Consider the following 23,908-nt stretch of genomic DNA (forward strand, 5'->3'; position numbering starts at 1 on the left):
GTGAACTCCCAAAGGAAAAGGCCCACCCACAGGGCATGCATCAGCCAGGGATACCTGCATGAGCCCAGTGCCCTCAAACCTCCTTGCACGTGACCCACGGTAAGATGCAACATTTGCCTCAGGAGTCCATAAGTGGCTGGGCGTGATGGCTCATGCCTGTAATCCCAGCACTTTGGGAGGCTGAGGTGGGCGCATCGCCTGAAGTCAGGAGTTCGAGGACAGCCTGGTCAACATGGCAAAACCCATCTCTACTAAAAATACAAAAATTAGTCAGGCGTGGTAGCGCACACCTATAATCCCAGCTAGTTGGGAGGCTGAGGCTTGAGAATCACTTGAACCTGGGAGGCAGAGGTTGCAGAGAGCTTTGATCACGCCACCGCTCTCCAGCCTGAGTGACAGAACAAGACTCCATCTCCAAAAAAAAAAAAAAAAGGAGACCATAAATGCATGTATAAAAGGAAAATGGAAGTTTCACGAAACAGTGCTCCCTTTAATACTGGTGATTGGCTGGGCACAATGGCTCACGCCTGTAATCCCAGCACTTTAGGAGGCCGAGATGAGAGTATCACTTGAGCTTAGGAGTTCAGGACCAGCCTGGCCAACATAGTGACATTCTATCTCTATTAAAAATAATAATAACAGGCCGGGCACGGTGGCTCAAGCCTGTAATCCCAGCACTTTGGGAGGCCGAGACGGGCAGATCACGAGGTCAGGAGATCAAGACTATCCTGGCTAACATGGTGAAACCCCGTCTCTACTAAAAATACAAAAAACTAGCCGGGCGCCTGTAGTCCCAGCTACTCGGGAGGCTGAGACAAGAGAATGGCGTGAACCCGGGAGGCGGAGCTTGCAGTGAGCTGAGATCCGGCCACTGCACTCCAGCCTGGGCGGCAGAGTGAGACTCCATCTCAAAAAAAAAAAAAAAAAAAAAAATAATAATAATAATAATTAGCCAGGTGTGGTGGTACATGCCTGTAGTTCCAGCTACTCAGGAGGCTGAGAAGAGAGGATGAGTCACTTGAGCCCAGGAGGTGGAGGCTGCAGTGAGCCCTGATTGCACCACCACACTCCAGCTTGAGCAACAGAGCAAGACCCCATCTCAAAAAAAAAAAAAAAAAATAGATAAATAGAGGTGATATACTGAGAGACCTGATATTTTGTATATGTCATGACTTTTACACTGTCCCACTGTGTCCTGACTAGATCCAGGACCCCCTATTGACTTTGCTGACCCCTCAGGTCCCCTCCATCAGGTTTTCCCTGTGCAGTCCCATGGGCCTCTCACCTCACCACACCTTGCCTGTTTGCTCTGCAGGCCCCAGCACCTTCGCAGAAGCTGTGGCTTACATCCAGGCCCAGTACGAGAGCAAGAACAAGTCAGCCCACAAGGAGATCTACACCCACGTTACCTGCGCCACGGACACCAACAACATCCAGTTTGTCTTTGACGCCGTGACGGACGTCATCATCGCCAAAAACCTGCGGGGCTGTGGACTCTACTGAGCCTGGGCACCCTGCCCGGCACCCTTGCCCTGCCTGGCCTGCTGCCCCCCTCCCCTGGAACCAGGCTCCACCACTCTCAGATCACTCTTTGCACTTGAGGAAGAAGACCCCAGAGGCTGGCACCAAGGGAGGGAGGAGGGAGCATCCTCCACCTGCACCCCCCAAAAGAACTCGTGGTAACGCATGGGCGGGGCGGGGCCGCTGAGTGCATGCTGCAAGGCCAGGAGACTCCGCCGCTCAGAGCCTCTGCGTCATCTCTTGAGTGCTTTATCGGGAAGCTGTGGGGGCAGGGCAGGGCCGCCATGTGGCCCAGATGGGCACACCCTGCACCTTATGTCTCACTGGAAGCCTCAGTGTCCTCCTGTCATCTTGGATGGTGCAGTGGCGCAGACAGCCCTGCAGCAGGATGCTGGCAGGGCGGGGTCATAGGAGCCATCCTTCCGCTGTGCCTGGGGTCTCTGGTGGAGGGCAGTTTCGTCAACAAAAGCCAGGGTGGGACCAGGCCAACTTGGTATGGGTGGGAGGACTCAGGCCTTGGCGATGGCCTCCGTCTCCCTCCCCTGGGTCTCAGCCCTTCCTTCTCTGGGTCATCCTCCTTTGTCTTTGCTCTCCCAGAGAACCCCCATCCCTGACTCCTCCGAGTTCTGGAAATGCTTCTTGAGACTGACTTATGGCTCAGATAGATGGTCGGGGGGAGGGGAAGAGGGAGAGGTGGGAGGCACGGGGGAGGTAGGTGGAGGCTCCTGTGTCGCCTGGGCTGGGGCCTCCTGCCCAGTCCTTGCAGGCCCAAGGGTGACCCATTTCCTTTTTCCAGTCACCAGGAGCTCGGGTAGTCACTCTGAGGTGTGAACAGATACGTTTTTTCTTTAGTCCACACTGAATTCAACTCAAACCAGCAAAGGCCTTCGGGCTGGGGATTCTGTAGTTGCAGAGGTCTGGGTGGGGCGGGCAGTGGGGTACTGTGTGCAGCCAGTGCCCCGCCTCACTGTCTTGATGAAGAAATCAGGGAGTTTGTCCGCAGCCGTTGGTGTCTTCTCAGCCCCTCGGGACAGAGGACAGCAGGGGATGGAGCTGACACCCTGGAGAATTTGGGCCCAGGCCAGCACAAACGCACTCCCCTGTCCCCCACTCTAAAGGGAGAGTCCTAGGACCCCTTAGAGGAGGCTTCACTGCCCAGATCCCTGAGCAGAAGAGGGCGGGGTAGCTTCTCCTGGGGACGCAGGTCTGGCTGGCCTTGGGCAACCAACACACCTCTCCCACTCCAAGATGCCTCCAGGTGGCTGAGGCCACCGCCCACACCCAGGCCAGTCGTGTGCTTGTACAGCAGGCTGTGCCTGGGGACCTAGATGTGCCATGGAGGGATGAGGGTACCCCCTGACAGGCCTCTGCCTCCCTCCTCAAGCCCTCTGTTCTCCCTGCCCCGACTCTGGACACTGCTTAGTCCCCGGCCAGGCAGGGCCCCTGGGTTTCCACTTGCAGCCCCCAGACTGCCCCAGAGCCAGGAAGCGCCAGTGCCAACAGCTCTGGACTTGTTGGACCCACAGGCACAGAGCTCTCAGTGGGGCCCAGGAGACCCAGGGACCTTCCCTAGTGCCAAATGCCTGCAGGGACCAGTGCCTGGGAAGCCTCTGGCAGCCAGGCTGCAGGAGTCCCCCATCAGCCCAAGTCCATTCTGCTGTGTGCACCTCAGTCATGTTTTGGACCTTGCACCAGGTGCTGGGGCGTGGCAGAGGACAGGCCCTGGGAACCCAGTGTCCTACCATGGACATTGGGCAGCTAAGCCATCCTGCCCAATGTGGAAGGCATGGCAATTATTTCTCAGCAGCACCACCCTGGGTGAGGCCAGCTGTGCCCCTAACTCTGCTCCAAACTGTAACCCCAGGCTCAGAAGCAGCCGGCAAAAGGGGGATGCTGGCCACGCTCCACCTCTAAGGCCATCACCCTGGAGGTGGAAGTCACTGGGCTGAAGGGCTCTCCATATCCCCCAGCAACCTCCCTCAGACCACAGTGGCCAGAGCACCAGGCTGGGTTCAGGCTCCTGATCCAGGCCTTCCCTGTCTACAGAACTGGGGCTGGAGGAGTGGGTGCTCAGGCCTTCCCGCCGTCTGTCCCTGGCCTGCCTTTCTCTTCCCTTGGATGCTCCAGCCTCCTCAGTTTCTTGCACTGCTCTCAATCCTCCCACCCTGGGCTGGGGGGGTCCTTGGCCCTCAGGGGTATCCAGGGAGAAACTATCTCCCTGTGCGTGACGCCTGTCATCCATGTCGTAACCGGCGGCTCCACCTTGTGGGTGGCGACTGAGGGTGACAGATAAGATTTGGCTCCGTCGTGGATGTGGATGTGGGAAGAATGTTGTGAGTGACCAGACATGGGTGCGTTTCTAATCCACAGTGGTCCTGTGTGTGCCCTGAGGGGCCATGCTAACCTCTCCGATGGCTCGGATTTAGCAGGCCAAGCAGAAACTGATTTCTACAAAGAACGTCTTTGCCAAACTCATGAAAATTATGCCTGCCACTTTCATGCCTATGGGCCAGTTTTGTGACCTGCGCCACTGGCCATCATAAGAACCAGGTCTTGGCCTTCCCTCTGAGCACCAATAGAGGCCCCCAAGGCTCTCTGGCCTGAGGAGGGCATGGGGTCTGCCCAGCCCTAAGCAGAGAGCACAACCTGGGCCCCTGGCCAACAGCTTTGGCATTCTGGGTTCCATGGGGACCCTGGAGCTCAGGCAGAAGACCACCAAAGCTGCTGCCAGGACGCAGCTGTCTGCCAGGCCCTCCCCACAGCCCAGCTCCCTCTGGCAGGAACTGGAGGCATCCCTGCCCTCCATGGTCTGCACTGGTCTTCCCTGAGTGTTCTTAGGAGCAGAGGCAGCCCCAAGTTCCCACCTGCAAGCCCTGTAACAAAGCTGTCTACAAACCCCAACAGGGAAGACCCAGGGGTGGTCTCCCCCACGCCCTTCCCTGTGGCCAACATGAGTCCTGCAGTGGGGAGCTTAGCCCCTGCTCCCACCTGACACTCTACAGTTAGCACCCAGGGGTTGATTCTGGAAGTTCTTCCTTTTTCTAGCCCACATCCTTCCTGGTCACCCCCTTTATTTCTCAGTCTGACCTGGTGCACTCTTGGCAAGTAAGTTCCCTGCAGTCCCAGGTGGATATTTATGAGCACTCCCACTGTTTCCTCCAAGTCAGCTAGTGGCCTGCCCTCCCCCTTTTCAAGAAGTCTGGGGCACAGAGCCTCCTCTGGCTGCCTCTTCTCTTCTCTGAGCCTCTGGGAGCCTTCAGGCACAATCTGGCAGTTCTTAGGAACCAAGACCTGAGGCTCCAGCTCCCTGGCCACCAGAGATTCAGTGTGCAGTGCTGAAGGCAGTCACCCTCAGGCAGTTCCTGCTGTCAGGCTGCAAGCCTAGAGTGCAGGATCCCAGCAGCCCAGGGAACAGGACCCGGGCGTGAGCTGCTGCCGTGGGGTCTGTGGTAGGGCTCCCCATCTCCCACCCCTCAGCAAGAAGAGTCCTGACCCCCCCCCCCCCCCCCGCCCAGAGAGGAGCTGGAGCCTCCAGACAGACCCCACTCCAGCCAGATGAAGGCCCCTGTCAAAGAAGGGGCAGGCTGGGGGGAAAGCAGAAAGAATGGCCCCCAATCCAAACTCCTGGACCCCCTCCTTGAGAGAGGGGCTCCCCCTGGAAGAGAAGTTCTCATCCCCAGGCCTGGTGCAGCAAGACCACCAGCAGAGACCCACCGGCCTTCCTGGCAGAGCCGGCAGCTCTGAGGCACCACTCCTCTACTCCCTTCCCTCCCCACTCCTCCCCTTTCTTCCCCTCCCCTCCACACCCCTCCTGTTACTCCCACAGCTCTGGGCAGCCAGGCCCTCCCCTCCTGCCTCCTGGTCTTCTCTACTTCGCTGGTTCTGACCCATCCCTTGGCTCTGCCAGCCATCCCTCACCCTACCCCTGCTGAGTACCTTCTGCCTCCCCACGCACCCCTCTTCCCCATCTAGGCCAGGTGGGCTCAGGCGTCCCAGGCCCTCCTTAGAAAAGCCGTCTCTCTCAAGTGCAGTGGTCCCACCTCCCAACCCCGTCGCTGCCGCCCACCCCATATTAACTGTAATTTTGTAAGAAGAGTGACTTGTTGGTTTAATAAATCTGTAGTTATTGTAATAATTTATTGGCTGCCATAATGTATTTATTAGTCGCCTACTGTTAATAAAAAGTGCCCGCTTTCCTAGCATGAGTGTGATGTGTTGTCAGGGCCCAGGGAGCTCCTGCCAGGTGCACTTGCATGTGTGTCCTCGGGCCCTGCCCCATCCTGGTCCCAGGACTGTGGGCAGCCTGGCAGAGTGGGCACACTCCTGCTGGGGACAGAGAATCAGGGCGACTGGGGCCCTGCCCTCCTGTCAGGATCACCATCTGGTAGGAGGCTGCTCCGTTCTGCGCCGAGCCACCTTCCTGTCCTGGAGAGCTTGGTGCCCACCTGAACACTTCTGTGGGTGACGCAGCAGTGGCCATGGTTGTGCTGGCACCGCTTCCTGCTGCTCCTGGGCCTCCACTGCAGCCTGGGGCAGGTGGAGGTCTCGGGGGTTGGCTGTCGGCCATCTGTGACCTCTGGCTTCTTTCTCTTTTCTCGAATGGTGGTATCTCTTCTTTGAATGTAGCCCGGCGTCTGCTTCCTCCGGGGAGCTTGTGAGGATGAACTGTGCTCTCAGCTCCTTGGCAATGGGCTCCAGGCAGCGTGCCAAGGGAGGGCAGTCAGGCCTGGGGGGCTGGCAGGGGTCTCAGTGCCGGCGCCTCCCCTGCCCTGCAGGATCTCCCCTCCTCACTGCCCTCCCCAAGTCTCCAGGATCAGCCGCTTTTGGGGGCTCCCTCCAAGGCCCTCTCCCCATAAAAACAGACTTGGTTATGCCTGTCCTCTGCTCCCCAAGTCCTCCCCTGCGCTGCCACTCCTGGGACCACAGACTATGCGTCATCTTTCTCCAGCTGGACTCGGAGCTCTCAGAGAGCAGGAGCCTAACGTGGCCATTCTTATATCCTCAGGGCAGCCCAGCAGAGAGCCCTGCACATAGATACCAGGCAGTACTGACTGGAAGAGTGAGTGCGTGTGAGTCATGCTCTGTGGCCCTGAGGCGTAGGGCTGTGACGGGGGCTCAGCCTTAACCAGTGGAACTGTGGAGCCTGAATGAGCCAGCTTTGATTTCTCCTCCACACCTAAGCTCAGTGGCCAAGGGGGCACAGTCCCCACTCCCAGCTCAGGTCACTCTAGTGGCTGCTCCTGGCAGTGCCTGGGCAGGTGTGCAATGGAGGAGGGAGCTTGGCTCTGGCTGTGGGTTTCCAGCGATTTGTTACGCAGCTGCAGGCCAAGGTGGCTCTGTGGAGTGGGGAGCGTGTTCCTGTGGAATCCTTGGGGTCTCAGAACCTCACCACTCTGGCCTCATATGCGGCGCAATGAACTTGAGTGTGGACAGCCCGAGGCCCTGGACACAGGTTCACTGGGCCTCCCAGAAGCCTCCGGTTGCCCTTTTCTGAACAGACCCCAATGAGGTGGCTCAGGGCGAGCGAGATCTGCTTCTTCCCGGTGGGATCACACAGATGACAGGAAAATGCTCCTGGGGACTGAGAATGAAATTGACTGATTAAGGATGGGAGAGTGATGAGATCATGTGAGTTTACTGAGTCTGTTCAGCAGAATGAAAGGCCAGTGCCATGTACTACAGCTCCTGGGGCTGGGGAATAAAGCCATGCCAGCTGTCCAGGTGCCCCTGAGAGGCAGCTGAGAACTCTGCCCCTCCACCTACCAACTTCAGCCAATAAGAACCAGGGGCTGGGGCTGGCCGCCTTTACAGGTCATGGTAGAATGATGCAGGCATTGGGGAGATACCGAAGGGAGGACTGGCTATGAGATGTGCGGAGCCCGCCATGCTGCTGTTAGTATCGATTCCTCGAAAGCCCCACAGCCTGCTGATACGGACTGGAGAGACCCATTGCATAAGTTCTGGATCTGGCCCAGCTGTGTCACCACGGTGTCCCCTCAGGCCAGATGAGGTTAAGTGACATGAGGCAGGGAGAGCGCTGGCACAGCATGGTCCTCGGTGACTGGTGTGGTCACTTCATCTTCGTCACCCTCCTTCTGCTCAGAGGGGGACGGTGCGGCAGCGGAACCAGCAATTCCTCAGCACCCACGGTGTGCTCATCCCTGGGGGAGATACCTCCCCGTAGATGCCCAGTGGTGTCTACGCCAGCTCTCTTCTTTTTCCTGTTACTTGTGTCACTCTTCTTATTTCAGAGGTAGAGTTTAGCCTGGGTCACCTCTGAGCTTTAGATCCAGGGAGCTGGGTTTACAGTGGGCAAGTTCCCAGGACTAGGACAGGGTTCTTGGGGAAAATAAGGGGAGCTGTCCCTTCCTCCCCCTCCCTGTGCAGGAATGGATTCATTCACAGAGACTAAGATGCCCTGTGTACTGCTGAGAAACAGACTACCCAAGTGAATGTGCTCAGGGTCCCAAAGCAGAGTTTTTGCCCAGGGCAGAAGGCTGGCCCCTCGGTTCAGCTTCTTTGGGGTGCCCATCATGTTCATCCATTTGCTAAACAGGCTCCTGTGTGCAGGGCAGCCCTCCACATCTGCCTTGCTTAGAACACCATGCAGTGTCAGATGCGGCTGAGTAGGACCCAGCCAGAGGAGGTGTGGCCAGTCCCCCAGGCACTCCTGGAGGTAGCCCTGCCAGGAACCTCTCCCCTGAGTGGTGGCCCCCAGGAGGCTGGCAGGATGTGGCATGCCTTCCCCTGAGGCCATGGGAAGGGCCTGGAGTCTCTCACCACTCCCAGAGGACATCCCCCGTCCCAGGATGGGCCCAGGAGGAGACGTCTAGGCAGGAAGCGCCAAAGCCCAGCTCTCCGGCTCCAGTCCAGACTCCACCACCCCCAACACACACACACAGAGGCACACACACAGGCGCACACACACAGGCACATGGATGCACAGGCATGCACACACAGGTGCACACACATAGGCACACATAACAGGTACACGCACACACACACAGGCACACAGGCGCATGCACACACACGGCCACACACACGTGTGCTGGGAGACCTTCGCATAGCTGGGAACTCTGCAGTGGGGAGAACCTGGGTCACCCTGTCCTCAGCCTCCCCAGAGAGCCATGGCTGGTGCCCAGTCCAGTCTCTGCCTCTGGCCCCAACATGACAGGTTATCTGGAAGCAGGGAATGAGATGTGCTGTGAGGTGTGACTGATTCAGGTTCCATCTGGCAGCCTCTCGGAGGAGCTGCCGAGTAGCCCAGTCCCTCTCTGTCAAGCCTAATTCTCTCCTTCTCTTTCCCTGTCTCTGTGTCTCCCTCCCGCTGTCTGTCCTCTCTCCTCCCTTCCTGCGGCCGCAGAACCGCATGCACGAGTCTCTCATGCTCTTCGACTCCATCTGTAACAACAAGTTCTTCATCGATACCTCCATCATTCTCTTCCTCAACAAGAAAGATCTATTTGGCGAGAAGATCAAGAAGTCGCCTTTGACCATCTGCTTTCCTGAATACACAGGTGGGTGCCAGGCAGTCCTGTGCAGGGGGAAGCCCGACCCTGACAGGGACCCATGGCTCAGAGAAAAGGCTGCTCGGCCAGCGCTGCTGGGGCTAGCTGGTGAGCAGGACCCATTGCAGGAGTCTGGTGGGGCGCAAAAGTAAAACAGCACTGTGCCACCAGGTTTGGGCTTCCCAGGACACAGTCCTTGGCGTAGTGAGAATGGCCCCTCCTAAGATGTATGTGGTAGGACCCAGTCACTCAGGAGTGACATGGTGGGGAGCAGGGGGCAGGACAGGATCACAGGCTTCCCCCTTCCTTCTGGTCACCCTCTAGGAGAGATCTCAGGATAGCCTCCTGTAATCTCAGCAGTGGCCTCCCCTCACCCCTGCCCAGGGCCACACAGCACCTTTGCATGAAACCAAAAGGTGGACACGTGGCTTGTGAGCAGGGCGTGGGCTGCCTCTTGGCCCCACCTGCTTTCTCTGCTCCCTGTTTTGGTGCCTGGAACATACTTCATCTCTGTGCGGCCGCCCAGCCAGACGACTCCACCCGTCCCACATCATGCCTGCCTTCCCTCCCCAACCCCAGCCCCATCGCACTTCCTCTCTCCCCTTCTTCCTCCGCCCCTGGTCTTTGCCCCAAATCCAACCACTCCAGCTATCTGCAAGCCTCCTCCATCCTTGCCTGTTTCTTCTGACTTCTCTGGGGCTTTCTTCTTGCTCTCAGGGGAATGTATCACAGACCTCCCCACCCCCTAAATGAAGCTCTTTCCAAATGGATGGATGAGGGAGGGTGGCTTCTATGGGATGGGCCAGCTCTGGGCTGCTGCTAATGCCTAAAAGCAGCATTGAGGGGATGCCAGAGCCCAGCCCTGGTCCCTATAGGGGCTGGGAAGCTTCCAGGGGTCCCTGGGGTAGGAGTCGCCTTTGCAGGTTGCAGAGTGCAGAGGGCCAGCACCCTGCCATGGAGCAGGAGGTGTCCTGTCATCCGCCAGGTCAGGGCACAGGTTGGCTCGGCCAAGAACCCGTATTCTGACAGCCCTGGAGTAAGACTTTGGGCTCAGCCACAGGGCACCCACATCCAGCATAGGTCAATGCCGGTCTCCCCACCCTTCCCCACAGCTGGGAGCAGTGTGTAAAGAAGGGCTGTCAGCTGGTTCTGAGCACAAACCGTGTCCTCACTGACAGTCCATGCTGATGTGAATTTGCAAGGTGGTTCTTGCTCTTCCCAAGGTGCAGAGTGGGAGGTGGGGCCAGGAACTGTGCGCTGCACTCAAGGCTCTCAAAGAAAGAAAGACCCAATAGGGCAGGCAGCCCAGGTAGCCTCTGCAGCCAGACCACCTGCAGCTCAGCAAGTTGCTCAGTCACCTGTGCCTCATTCTAATCTGGTGAACACAATGGATAATCATGCCCAGCCCAAGGGTGACTGGAGGGACAGCTGCTTGGTGCCAGGTTTACAGAAGTGCTGGCTGTGGCTGCAGTTGGTATTATTCAGAGGATGGAAACTAGGGGAGGGGGAACTGGCCACAGAGAAGGTGCCCTCTGCAGGATGGAGGGCAGGAGACACAAGACAAGCCCCGAAAGGCCAGCCCCAGGTGGCCCTTGGGCAGAGTCAGGCTGTAGCCCACTCTGGGCAGCCACTGCTGACCTCTCCTGGCCACAACAATGGAGTCCAGCAGGCCCCCTCCGGCCAGGGCTACCCTCAGAGACAGGCCCAACCCTACGGCTCTTTCTTGTCCAGTGTCCCACTGGGGCCCAACTTGGGAGTGGCCATTCTCACTGCTGTGGAGTGCAAGCACTAGATGCCCCAGCAAAGGGCAGTCGGAACCTGGGAAACATGAGTTCTCCAGGGCCTTCAGAGAGATCCAGTTTGAATTCAGATATCATGGATGACAGATGGTCACCAGTGCAGTGGCCCCATGGAGCGCAAGCCTGTGAGGGCACAAAACAAGCAACAGGGGTGGGATGAGAGGTGACGTGTGGGCCAGCGTGGCCGGGTGGCAGCAGGGCTGTGTGAGTACGCTGGGCTCGGCAGACACAGGGAAGGCACGAGGCACTCCTCCCACCTGGACAGCTGTATGTGGCCACCTTCCACCCTGGGCTGTGCCCAGTTCGGCTCTCTCCAGACAGGAAGCTCCTGGGCAGGGTCCACACGGGCTGCTTTGTCCAATCCTTAACAGCTGTGCTGGGCTTGGCATCTCTGCACCAGCGAATCAAGGATGAGGCTTGGCCCTGTGAGTCCAGGCACTCCTACTGGGCTGCCCAGAGCTGGTCTCTGCTGTGACAACCCAAGGATGCCCCCACCCCCTGCCCCTTGCCCCTTGTACACCCAAGGAATTGGTGGGGACAGAGGGCCCCCAGTTGGCATCATACATGCTGATGTCCCCTTCAACTTCCCACCTTGGGGACATCGATGCCTCCATGTCCTGGCCACTCGCTCAACAACCGCGACTACTACTGATATGCTGCCAGCCCTGCCGAGTGGCCTCTTAAAGGAAACCAATGAGGAAGGAGCACAGGTCCCTCTGAGTGCCCACCGCCTTCCTGGGTAGGCCCCTCTCCAGACTTTGTTTTCCTGGTTTATTGTAATCAGCAGGATTGGTTTAAACCATGGGGCGGTGCCTCAATTTGCTCATCTAGGAAGCAAAAGGGATCATCTGTGGCCGCTGCTCTCCCAGGCGGGCTCCCAGGTGGATCTGGTGTGAAAACCTAAGGGATCTTGCAAAGTCCAAAACCAGGCAAATGCTCACCTGTGTATGGTTGGTGCAAAAGTAATTGCAGTTTTGCTATGAAAAGTAATGGCAAGGCCGAGCGTGGTGGCTCACGTCTGTAATCCCAGCACTTTGGGAGGCCAAGGCAGGTGGATCACCTGAGGTCAGGAGTTCGAGACCAACCTGGCCAACATGGTGAACCCTCGTCTCTACTAAAAATACAAATATTAGCTGGGCGTGCTGGCATGCACCTGTAATCCCAGCTACTCAGGAGGCTGAGGCAGGAGAATCACTTGAACCTGGGAGGCAGAGGTTGCAGTGAGCTGAGATAGTGCCATTGCATTCCACCCTGGGCAATAAGAGCAAAACTTCGCCTGAAAAAAAAAACTGTTATTTAATTTAAAATGCAACTAAGGCTTGGAACTGCCCAGCAGTTCCTACTGCTGCCTTCCTCTCATCCCACTTCCTGGGACACGCCACAACCCACTTCTTGTCTTCATGTCCCCAGCCCTGTCCACCCACAGTGCTCACCAGGGCCTCTCCCTGTTCTTCTGTGTCTTGTTACAGGCCCCAATACCTATGAAGATGCAGCCGCCTACATCCAAGCACAATTTGAAAGCAAAAACCGCTCACCCAACAAAGAAATATATTGTCACATGACTTGTGCCACAGACACGAATAATATCCAGGTGGTGTTCGACGCCGTCACCGACATCATCATTGCCAACAACCTCCGGGGCTGCGGCTTGTACTGACCTCTTGTCCTGTATAGCAACCTATTTGGTAATGATTCCAGCACCTACAGAACAGCTTGCGTGCGCGCGCGCACACACACACACACACACACACACACACACACACACACCACTAACAAATGCAAGTTGGTAAATAAACTTTAAAGAGGCATAACAAAACCTTATATATATATATACAAATATATATTTAAAAATCTTTTTAGTTTGTACTAGAAAGAGCTGCAGACAGAACTGACCACCATCCCATAGCTCATGGAGGTTTTCCTGGGACGGCACGTGAGCATGCACGTGTGTTTGTGTACAGACACTCACACATGTCCAGATGGTAGCTTGGTTTGGGAGTCCCTCCTTTTGAGGCTAGCCCCGGGGTGTTCCTCTCTGAGCCCCATTTCTGAGAGCAGGGGAATGGCAGAACAGCCCTGGCCTTGGCCCAGCCAGCTCTCTGTGTTCCGCCCTCAGAACCTCTGCGCCCTCAGTTCCGTCCTGCTCTCAGCAAATTCCAGACCCTTTCAGAAATGGCCAGCGCCCTAAGCCTCTCCTTACTCTACACTCCTAACAACAGGACAATTTAAGGATGCTTCTCTTTCGGGTGGTGGTGGTTGTTAATTTCAGGAATTTAGAAGAATCATTGCTCCGACCAATCCACTGTCTCCTGAGTTTTCTTTATTCATGTTAAGATGGCAAGAATCAGAGAACAGGGAGACTTGGTGTGCTTTCTAAAAGCAGCTGACAGGAGGGGACCCACGTTCACCTGCAGAGTTGAAGCCAGCCCCGCTCCAAGGGGGCACATGGGAAGGCGGGGAGCGAGGGGAACAGGCATGGCCTGGGGAGGGCCGGACTTGTGGGCCTGACCCGAGTCAGGGTCCCAGGGGGGCCAGGCTTCCCCAGGCGCTGGGGATGGGCCTCATTGGGGTTCCAGACCCCTCGTGCTGCTGCCCCATCTCGCCCCACCCCAGCATTAGTCAAAATGTTCTAGGGTTTTTTGGTTGGTTGGTTGCTTTTTAAAATCAAAGAAAATGGTCAGACTGGACCCCTTATCTCTCTCTCTACAGACTGCTTCATGGACTCTTTGCTGTTGACGTTGATCTCCTGGTAGCATGACCTTTTGGCCTTTGTAAGACACACAGCCTTTCTGTATCAAGCCCCTGTCTAACCTACGACCCCAGAGTGACTGACGGCTGTGTATTTCTGTAGAACGCTGTAGAATCCGGTTTTAGTTGAGTCTTCACATTTAGAATTTGAAAGGAAAAAAAAGAACATTTCTCATGTGCTTTGTAGCTTAAAAAAAAAGGAAAACTCACCATTTCATCCATATTTCTTTCTTTTTCTTGCAAAACAAACATACCCATCTGCACCCAAGCCGGCCCCCGTCCCACCTCGCGGCGCAGCCCTGGCGCTCCTGCTGGGGGGCAGGGCTCATCTGCCGCCTGGGGTCCCGGTGCGGTGCACCGGTCCGAGGAGTGTGCTCAGGCCGGGCTTTCCAGAAGGCCACAGGCCCCTGCAAACCCTGCTGCCAGCCGGCCGCCCAGACACTACAGACACCACCTCGCGGCCCTAAGCCACTCCCGCCACATGCTTACTCCAGGTTTGTATAGAAAAAGCACAGCTCTCACTGGCCAGTAGCTGCCAAAAAGAACACCATCGTATATGGAAACCCAGCCCCATAGAAAACAATCTGCCCACCAACCCCCTTTATACAGATAGCCTTTGTGGGTTTTTTTGGTTTTTTTTTTTTTTTTGTCCTGCTGAGTACTATGTATTACACCCCCCCAATCCAAGATCAGTTTTCCTAGTCTTTGGGAAACGGGTTGTGGTTTTCTTCCTTTGCCGTGTTGGATATCCGGTCCCGGCTGACACCCGCCTTCGTGTGTGCGCCCCTCCCCACCTCTGCCTTTGTTTCGGTGCCCTGTGTCCGCTCTCTCATGTGGGGATGTTTGTGCTGCAGACAAAAAGAACAAAAAAAAATTTTTAAATACCACAAGATGGAAAAAAAAAAACAAAAAAATTTAAAAAGATGGAATGTAGTGTTTACATTAAAGCCACCGTTTTCATGACCAATCCTATGTCATTTCTACTTTGACTGATATCCAAACCCCAAACCTCTTCACGGTTTCACTTTTAAGACTTAATCTTTGCTGAAGAAGACCAGTCACAGCCATTTCAAATAAAGAGGAGGCAAAAAGACAAAACACACAAAAAATAAAAATAAAAAAAAAAACTTAAAAAAAAAAAGGAAAAAAGAAAAAAAGCCCACGGGTCTTTGTAAGCCTTTCTATTCCCAATCGGTGAGGTTTCTGTGATATCTTACACACTGCCAGTCTACTTCTCTGACTAATGGAAAATTCCTGTGTAGCTCAATAAAAGAGAATGTTTGTCTGTACTCCTGAGTCTCACCCTGTGCCTTCCAACAATGGTTATTTGGGGTGGGCTTCATTCTGGCAGGAGAGGGAAGGAGGGACTCGGCCACACACGCTGGCAGGCCGGCGGTTAGGAGTCCCACACAGGACCTTCCCATCCCCAGGGCTGTCACTGGGGCCCCAGCTCAGAGTACAGTTGACACGACCACTGCCCAGTGCCACCTGGGAATGAGGGCAGGGGAGCTGCCACTTTCACCTGCGACGTCCTCTCCTCCCGGCTCTTGGCCCCTCCTCACCCTCAGCAGGTTGCTTGCTTTCGAGAAATGAGGTGGAAGTGGGGATTAGGAAGGAAGAAATGCAAGGAGGGCAGGCGAAGCCCCTCTCCTATCATGCAGGATCCTCTTTCTTCTGTAGCCAGAGGTTCCCCCACAGTGGGAGGATGGGTGGTCCCAAGAATGAGGCCAATTGCCTGAGCCCATCTGCACCCAAGAGTTCCCAGCCACTCACATGCCCAGGACGAGCTTAGGCCCTGCCTGACCAGGAAGGCTGCCTTCAATTTGCTCCCTGACTGTACCTGGATGTCAGGAAGCCCCCTGCAGACCAAACATGCAGAGGGTAACCCAGCAGTGCGGTGGGGCGTGCGGAGTCTGATCGCTGTTCCTCCCCCAGACTGTAGGTCTCACCCATCTCCTACATTTATTGCTGTAATAATTAGCAAATGGGTTGCAACAAGGGCCTGGAGGCAACAGCAGCCCACTGAACTCCTTGCATCATATCCACGTGCCACTTACTGGCCAAGCGGCCAAGAGCATCATGTATCATGCCGTCTTCAGTGAGTTGGGGGAGCTGCCAAAAGGTCAGTTACCTGGAATCCTCTCTGAATCCCAACAAATGGGAATTACAGGCTCAGAAAGGCCTCTCTCGGGCAAGTTCCAGCAGCCTTTTGAATCGAGGGAGTGGAGGCAGGGGATATGGTTTCAGAGACTATGGAAGAACAAGAGGCACTGTTACGAATACCCAACCAATACAAGCACCACTTAAACCTCTTCTGCTTTTCCCCCGGTTCCCCAGACCCCAACTTGTTATCTGCAGAGAGGGGCACATGACCTACCCTCTCTATTGAGGGGAAGGTTTGCAATCCAGGCCCCAATCTGACTTTGTAACAAACCAAGATCCACATGGAAGCCTGAAGGAAACCATGACATTTTCCATATATGGCATATTTGAATTTCTCTAAAAACTGAGCCATATTCTCGTAGGGTTCTTTCCCAACTTTCAAATGAGTTTTGCGGATAAAACAAACAGTTTATTTGCCTCATTTTTCTTAGAAGGGAGGTCATAGCATTTTTTTGGAAAGGATGCAGCAAAAAGGCCAATTAAATTGGAACAAGGAGAGTGGGGGCAGAACCTATCTGTTATATATATTTTTAAAGATCCTTTTTCCCCCCTAGCTTATCTGTGCACACAATTGGAAAAAGCTAGTTCTAATTAGAACCAAATCAAATAGGAGATTTACTTCCAATGGCACCTAAAAACGTTCTAAAAGAAATTCTGAGAAAACTGCCTCTATTCAGGAGGTAAACAAAAGGTATCCATCATCGCCACCTGTGGAATCCCTCCAGGCCTTTGATCTCTGCCCTGAAACTCTACTGAGAAAGTCGAAGAGTCGCTGTGAACCTCTTCTGGCTCTGGGGGCTGCCAGATTCCTGAACCATTCTTTGCCCAGTTAGACCACCCAATGAAGACGGGGCTCCAAAATGCACCTTTGTTGCCTAGCTGGCAGTTGCTTAGGGTAATAAGACAGGTGATTAAAAGAGTAATTCTCTAAAGGGGGGAAATGAACACAAATAAAACTACTGAGATTATAAAAAGCAGACCCAACACATTTTTTTTTTCTAAACCAGGACTAATAACTGACAGTGATGTTGGAATGCTAACATCCAGAAAATGATCCGAGCAACATTCCGGCTGAGATCAGATCTGAAACCAGTTAAAATCCTTTAAAGGCTGAAACCGCCTGCTTCAGATGCCCTGCAAGATTTAAAAAAAAAAAAAAAAAAAAAAGTCCTTTCACTGCTACAGCCAATTCCATTCCCAGAGAATTAGTTCCTTTTGGTTTGATATTTGTGTGACTTTTGATGTTTGTGGATAAGGCGTTGCCACCTGGGGGAGAGGATCTTTGGTTAAAAAGACTCAACACCCAGAAATACCAGCTGTTTGTCCCAGCTAAAATCGGGTAATACGAGATTTGAAAGGATTTCAAGAGCTCTACGGTTAGAAGTCAGCTTAATTAAAAGCTGATATTCAGGATATATGTTTATCTTGGTAAGGCCTTCCTGCTTTTTCTCTTTTGGGATCCTGTTTTTGGTAATTTTTTTCTAGTTGACTGGAACCCCCCCTTTTAAAAATACAAAAAATGATGTGCTTGTTTCCTCTGTGCACTTCATTTCCTAAAAATCCTCCTTCCACTTACTTCCCCTCTTCCCTCCTCTTTTTTCTTGGCCATCTTGGGTACCACATGAAAAGATCTAGAGGGGACCGCTAATGACTCAGAGCTCTTAAGGAAAACAGAAAAGGCACCACAGACTCCTCTTGGGGAGAAACCTGTTTTTCCCCACAGAACCAGAACCCCAAGAGTTGCAAATAGACAGATTCCACTCAAGTCAATTCTACCCTCTTGTATTTCGTGACTGGATCTCCTTGGTCCCAGAGACTGCTCTGTCCCGCACTGTGAGAGCCTGACCGTGTGTGTGCGATGGCTGCCAGAGGCGGCTCGCTGCAGTTGTTTACAGTAAGTGACTCTATCTAAAAGCTCCACAAGTGATTCTAACATGCAGCCAAGGTTGGAACCACGTCTAACCTAACAGATAAGCAGCAGCCCAGCAAGATGGAGGCTCCAGATGATGGAGGGCCTTCGAGGGCAGGCAGGCGGCCGCTGCTCCTCACCAGGGCTTGTTGGCAAGGCCGTGGTTTCCTTTTCCATGTGTGTCCTGCTCCAGCAGGACTGAAAGTCACCACAGACAGGATCAAGTCGGCTGGCTACAGATAAAAGGGCACACTGTCTACTCAGCCCAAGTGGAAAATCAGGCCCAAGAGGCCACCTGGGCACCTGGATTCACATCAACACAAGGAAAATAGCCACATGGTCCACCATCCTCTATGGTACATAAAAGCCTCAACATTCAAAACACAACAAAAACTGAGGAGAACCCAGGAGGTCAAAACAGGGCCACTAAGAAAATGGAGAGGGCAACACAGCCTCATTCCAAAAGAGCCCACAGAGGCCAGGGGCAGCTCAACCACCATCCGCCAGAGCACCCGGACGCTCCTGCTGCTGCGCTTACAAACCTGGACCCACAGCCTGACCTGAGTGCTGCTTCTCCAGGGGCTGGGTGTGAGGACCATCTGTCTGACCCTGCAGTTAGCCAGGGCAGCAAAAGGGGTCCTGGGAGGGGAAGCCCCCAGCATAACTGCCACTGCCCTCAGCACCTGTCCCGGATGCCCCCAGGAAGTGGTGAAATCCTCAAGTATCCAGGTATAAAATGGAGGGCGGACTGAGGACTTCACTTCTTGGATCATTTTAAGCTACTTAATAAGCCCCTGCTCTAAACACTGTGGTTTGGCTGTTTCGTAATGTGTCAAGACCCTCTAAAATTGATCCAAATAATTTTCTCTTCTCGCACATCAGAAACGTGAATATGTGGAATTAGTGGCACCTATAATGGGTGCAATGTGTAAAGCATAACGTAATTCGAGGAGAGTAAAATAATCTTTTGCTACCCACTTACCTGAAAAAAAATGATATAAATACAAGGGGAAGAAAAATGCAGTTCTGCCTTCTCCACATACACTACTAGGAAAAATAAAAGTTCCCAATTCAGAAACATGGGAAAAACCCTCCAACCAAAATAGTATACACAAAATCCAAATCAAAATGGGGTTTAACACTGGCACCTCTGGAAAAAGATGCCTTAGCGTCCAGCCACACACATCAGTAGAGTTTGCTTTTTATTATTATTACTGTTGCTTTACAATAAAAACAAATAGCTATGCTCTCAGCAAAACAAAATTTTTTTTTAAAAAATCACAGAAATTTACTAACAGCATTTCAAGGTAAGGCTTTTGAAAGATTTATTGAAATAAATTATCTTTGCCTAAAAATTTACCTATCACGTTTTTCAATTACTTTTCAACATTCTAAAAACTTTCAGTTATGTAAAATACATTTAAACTTTGCCAATAATTGTAGATAATACTGGATTCTTCCCAAAAGGACTACCACAAAACAAAGCTTTCAAACAGTTTGGAAAAAAAAAAAACAAAAAAGTAATCCAGTGGGGCATAAAACTGAAGTCTGCAACCTTTGACTGCACGGTTCAAATCCTTAAAGTGAAACGTGAAGAATTTGAAGAGATTTGGGACCTGGGCCTGCTCCAAGGCATGTAGGTTCACACCTTACCTTCTCTGCTGAATTAAACCAGGAAGAACACAGCTAGGAAAACGCAGCGCTCCCAGGATGAAAGATACAAAAGTTCTCTTTTATTTCTTTAACAAAGCCCTTCGAGGTTTCCTCTCCCATCTTGCAAGGCCCACATCTTGTTCAAGGACCAAACCCACAGGCTTTAGCATTGCCTAATTTACTTGACCAGTGAATGAAAACCATAAACCAAAGCTTGCTGCTTAACCACTCCCGCAGGTCCAGAGGGGACAAGGAAATGCTGAGAGGGGAGGGAACCCATGGGGCACACTCATGAGATGCAGGAGCACCAGTGTTCGTGGAAATCAAGCCGGCTTTGGACTGGGGGCTCAGAAAGTCAGTCCCAGATATAGTGGGACAGAAAGGGGTGATTTTGTCACACCCTACAGCCCTGGGCTTTCCCCTCCTCTGCTCCAGGTATTGAACCAAGAGTTATTTTTCCAAGATGCCCTGCTGGCTCAGGGGTGCCTGAGCCCGTGAGCCTGGCCTCTGGCACAGTCTACGTGCTTCCACAACAAGGACAGCAGTTTGATAACAGATGTTACCCCATGATGTGGGGGCGGGCTCACACTGTGCGTCTCCCCGACACTCTTCCCACTGGATGTGGTGCTCAGGACACCTGCATTTGTGGGATGTACACATGAGGCAGGAATTGAAGTTGCCTACTGCAGGCAGGCGACTGCTCACTTCCTCCTGATCATCCCCTACCCCAAGCAGTCCAGTCAACACCAGAAGGGATCATGCCTAGAGTTAAAATTTGCAGTGTTTCTAAGGGGAAGAGAAATGTCACATAGAAAGTATTACAAAGAAGGATTAAATTTGTCAGCTGTCCAAACACTGTAAGACCACATGCTTTATACAGCGGCAATGCAGTCAAGCCCGCTTCTCCACACAGCAGGCGGAACTGGGACAGGCCTCCTCCGGTCAGCTGGGCACAGGGCGCAGGAGGCAGCTGAGGAAGGCAAGGGAGCGCTAGGAGGTCTGCTGCTTCTGGAGTCTCCGTTCCGCGGCGGCAGCCAGCATCCTTCGACGCAGGGTCGCCGGGTCAGAGGACGCACCTTCTGAGGGAAGGAAGCTCTCTGAGGCCGCATCATCTTCAGAACTTTTGTTCAAGAAACGTCTAGAAAAAAACAGAAGTTTTTTCTGTCTCATGGGAGAGATGGGGAGCTGTGGAACACAGCCAGAAGGCTGATTTCACATCTCCCCACGTCCAGGCCCTTTCATGAAGCTGTCACTCAGCACCACCTCATGACCAAGACATCCAGCCCCCAACAGATGGGCGCTAGTTCTCTCTGCACCAGGGAGGAACCCTTCAGTGCTGTTCCGTGCTGTCTCTCCGTGCCCGTCCCCTCTACCCACAGACACAGCACAGAACCCCCACAATCAGAGTCTGCCGGGGCCCAAACCCACCGATGAACACAGTACTGGCCCTGTCCTCAAGAGCTGGAACAAAACCCCCTCTATCTACAGGATACACCTGCCGCAGCTGCCACCAACCATGGGGGTGTGACGCACAGATGCGCCATGTGTGTTCATAACGCTCGGCTGAAAGAGTGGTCAAGAGGGAGGACACCTGGGAGGCAGACGCCAGGGCCAGGCCAGTGCTAACCTCTCCGGCCTCCATTTCTTCAGCTCTATGTCGGCCGAATGGGTTAACAGAGATCCCTCTTAGAGCTGTGAAAATGATTCATACAAAGGGCTTAGAATAGGTTGGCACACAAGTGCTCTCTTGCCAAGCGTGGCCAAAGGGGTCCACGGGAGATAACTGAGAGTCCCAGCATCAGAGGTAGACCAGTAGGGGCCAGTGTTACCAGATGCTCTGGATTTTTCAAGACAGGCTTAAAATCTGAGTTTTAGGTTGGCATGTAATGGCTTTTCACTGTTGGCATCTGTTTAAAAAGAGAAGACGTGCACCTGACAATGGCCTTCAGCCACTGGTTTTTGACCTGGATTATGCCAAGTGGGGCTGGAGAAGCGACTCACTTGCGAGCTTGCTGGAGGAGCTCGTCCTTACGCTGCACCAGCATGCGCTGTCTCTCATCAGCAGACTTGGAGAAGCGGCTCCCACGAGCCTCAAAGTCTTCCACCTCACTGGGCTCCACTTCCATCTCTCCAAAGTCCAGCGTCTCCTCCAAGCGAGGACTGAGGTCCAGTGGCACACGCTCGGTCTGGACATGGGGCAGGAAGCAAGGAGGCAGCTGTGAGCACAGGCCTCCCTCCTAAGCAGGTTCCTCACCTACAGGGCACCCTAGACAAGGCAGTTCTAGATGCAAAGAGAAGGCTGCTGCCAAGCAGGGAGGCAGAAACTAGGAACCACAAGCTACAGGTAATGGAGTACCAGCTTCCCTGAGGGCAGGCCTGCTTCCTATGGCTTGAGTAGTACTAAGAACAGGACCTGACTCACACAGAATGTTCAGTATCAGCGGGATAAGTAAATGATTTCCAGCATGAAAAACGTAAGCACCTTCAAGCTGCACTCTCAGAATATGCTACCAACATGACAACTGTGAGTTTACATCCTGGGAATTTTCTGTTCACTTCTACTAATTGCTCAAAAATATAAACCAGTCTTATCAAATCTTCCGCACAAATTTTATATCCTCAATTGACTCTGAAAACAGAGGTAAAAAGAAAAACTGCTAAGCATCTATTTATTTATTTATTTACAGACAGGGTCTCACTCTGTCACCCAGGCTGGAGTGCAGTAGCACAATCTCGGCTCACCACAGCCTCAACCTCCCCAGGCTCAGGTGATCCTCCCAACTTAGCCTCCCAAGTAGCTGGGATCACAGGCTCATGCCACCACATCTGGCTAATTTTTGTACTTTTTGTAGAGACAGGGTTTTGCTTTGTTGCCCAGGCTGGTCTCAAAGTACTGGGCTCAGGCAATCTACCTGCCTCAGCCTCCCAAAGTGCTGGGATTGCAGGTGTGAGCCACTGTGCCCAGCCCTAAGGATCTTTTGAAAAGAGACAGGATGGATTATATGGTTCCTTGGCTTTGGTTGAATCTCCAAAGTCCACAACAATGCCCAGGCACCCCCACGTCCTAGCAGGTGCCTGACCATCTACACTGCTCATGCTCCCAGATGCAGATCTGGGCTGGCCAGGGTCAGCCCATCGCCCGCTTCTAGGCTGTGACAGAGTGGAGGTGGGTGCAGCTGAGAGGCAGGCTGTTTTACTTCAGAGCCCCTGCTGGACCTACCCTCATTTTTTCCTGCCTTCAGCTAAGCTTGAGAGTGAACTTCAAGAGAACCACTCGTATCCCCTAGAGTCAAAGGACGGGGGAACTGGTGGCTGCACACACTTGACAAATCCACAGAAAGAAACTGGCAGAAGTCAATAAAAAACAGCAGGTGGGGAGCTGTGACGGGAGCACACTTGCCTTCCACTGACTCCAGACAACACTGTGTGTGTTCTGGAGCTTGGAAAGGCCTCCTACACAAGGGAACCAACCTAAGGTTGCTGAAAACAACTCTGCCCAAAGGACCACTTGGAGAGGTAATGGGACCCCCATGAGGTGGAAGTGGTCATCAGTAGCCAGCCCAGGGTCAAAGGAGGAGTTTCTGGGACCAGATAGGGACAGGGGGATAGTTGGCAGAACAGGTACACACACACACACAGACACAAATAGTTGGCACATGTACGTACGTACGTACACACACACACACACACGCTGGGGTCTCACTGTCCTATCCTATCCCTCTCCTCTAAGCCTGACCCTAGAGCAGGTTAGAAAGAACAGTGAGTGAGGAGGCGAGGAGATGTTAGAAAGACAAGAGCCGCCCACTGCGGCCCCTGCTCTGTGCAGCTGCATGCCTGACTAAGACCAGCCTGAGCGGGGCAGGGCAGAGATTAGAACAGAGGGAGAGTGGAAGGGCTTACTTGGCTACAGTGAGGTTTCTGTTAACTGTTACTCAAGGACTTTTTCTTCACAAATGACCAAAAATGTTGCACAGCAAGGTTTCTTGTGAAACACATACTTTCCTCTATTTTATATATATATATATATATAACGCAAAATCTTCATGCTAACTCTAGAAGCAGAGGTGGAAAATCAAGACAGGGACTGAATGTGCTGTACCCACAGATGCCCCCAAGCCCACCTAGCATCCATATTTCAGCTTCGCCAGCTATCCAAAAACTGGAAATGTAGACATGGACCCCTTCCTTAGAAGCCATGCACCATTTCACAAATGATGCATAATCCAATTACAGATGTGGATATGAAAATCTTAAGCCAGTAGTGTTTACTGGCCTCGTAGTGTTTACTGTTTCCTATTTGTAGAGAAAAACACAAGAGGTGAAAGCTTGTGTCACTCACCAGTGCTTCTAGAGGAGACCTTGTGCACCCCGGTAAGGAAGGCGGCACCACCCTAGACCCAAGCCAGTGTGCAGGAGAGCCCTGCACGGCACCAACACAGAAAGGCCAAGGTGGGGTTGTTCAGTTTTTATTTGTGGTCGCATAAGAAAGTGCTCTGACTACTAGTATGGTAACTGAGGAAGCAAACGGGAATCACAGAAGAGGGGTGGGATCCGGGACCACAGATGTAGGGCGGAGGGCGCAGGTGGGGGTTGGGGGGAGGTGGCGC

At 53.3% G+C, this 23,908-nt stretch overlaps 2 protein-coding genes and 1 pseudogene across 5 annotated transcripts in view; 2 read left to right on the top strand and 1 right to left on the bottom strand.

Annotated features, from left to right (window-relative positions):
• Positions 1–14,865, top strand: part of GNAO1 (G protein subunit alpha o1) — a 167,201-nt gene extending 152,336 nt beyond the window's left edge. The window contains exons 7-9 of one of the 3 annotated variants that reach the window (XM_030925456.1): positions 8,885–9,038; positions 12,298–12,513; positions 13,538–14,865. In XM_030925456.1, the coding sequence (XP_030781316.1) occupies positions 8,885–9,038; positions 12,298–12,485 (342 nt within the window). In that variant the 3' untranslated portion in view covers positions 12,486–12,513; positions 13,538–14,865. Of the gene's footprint in view, positions 1–1,315; positions 5,659–8,884; positions 9,039–12,297; positions 12,514–13,537 lie in introns of those variants that run through there. The other 2 variants (XM_030925455.1, XM_030925457.1) reach the window with 2 other exon arrangements.
• On the top strand, positions 1,656–2,345 carry LOC115895283 (annotated as a pseudogene).
• Positions 14,866–18,837: 3,972 nt separating the features above from the next.
• Positions 18,838–23,908, bottom strand: part of AMFR (autocrine motility factor receptor) — a 60,553-nt gene continuing 55,482 nt past the window's right edge. For both annotated transcript variants that reach the window (XM_030925453.1, XM_030925454.1), the window contains exons 13-14: positions 21,303–21,487; positions 18,838–20,439 (exon numbers count right to left, since the gene is read on the bottom strand). In XM_030925453.1, the coding sequence (XP_030781313.1) occupies positions 20,292–20,439; positions 21,303–21,487 (333 nt within the window). In that variant the 3' untranslated portion in view covers positions 18,838–20,291. The remainder of the gene's footprint in view (positions 20,440–21,302; positions 21,488–23,908) is intronic.

The sequence above is a fragment of the Rhinopithecus roxellana genome, chromosome 20 (assembly GCF_007565055.1).
Source record: "Rhinopithecus roxellana isolate Shanxi Qingling chromosome 20, ASM756505v1, whole genome shotgun sequence".
NCBI classification, from domain to species: Eukaryota; Metazoa; Chordata; class Mammalia; order Primates; family Cercopithecidae; genus Rhinopithecus; species Rhinopithecus roxellana.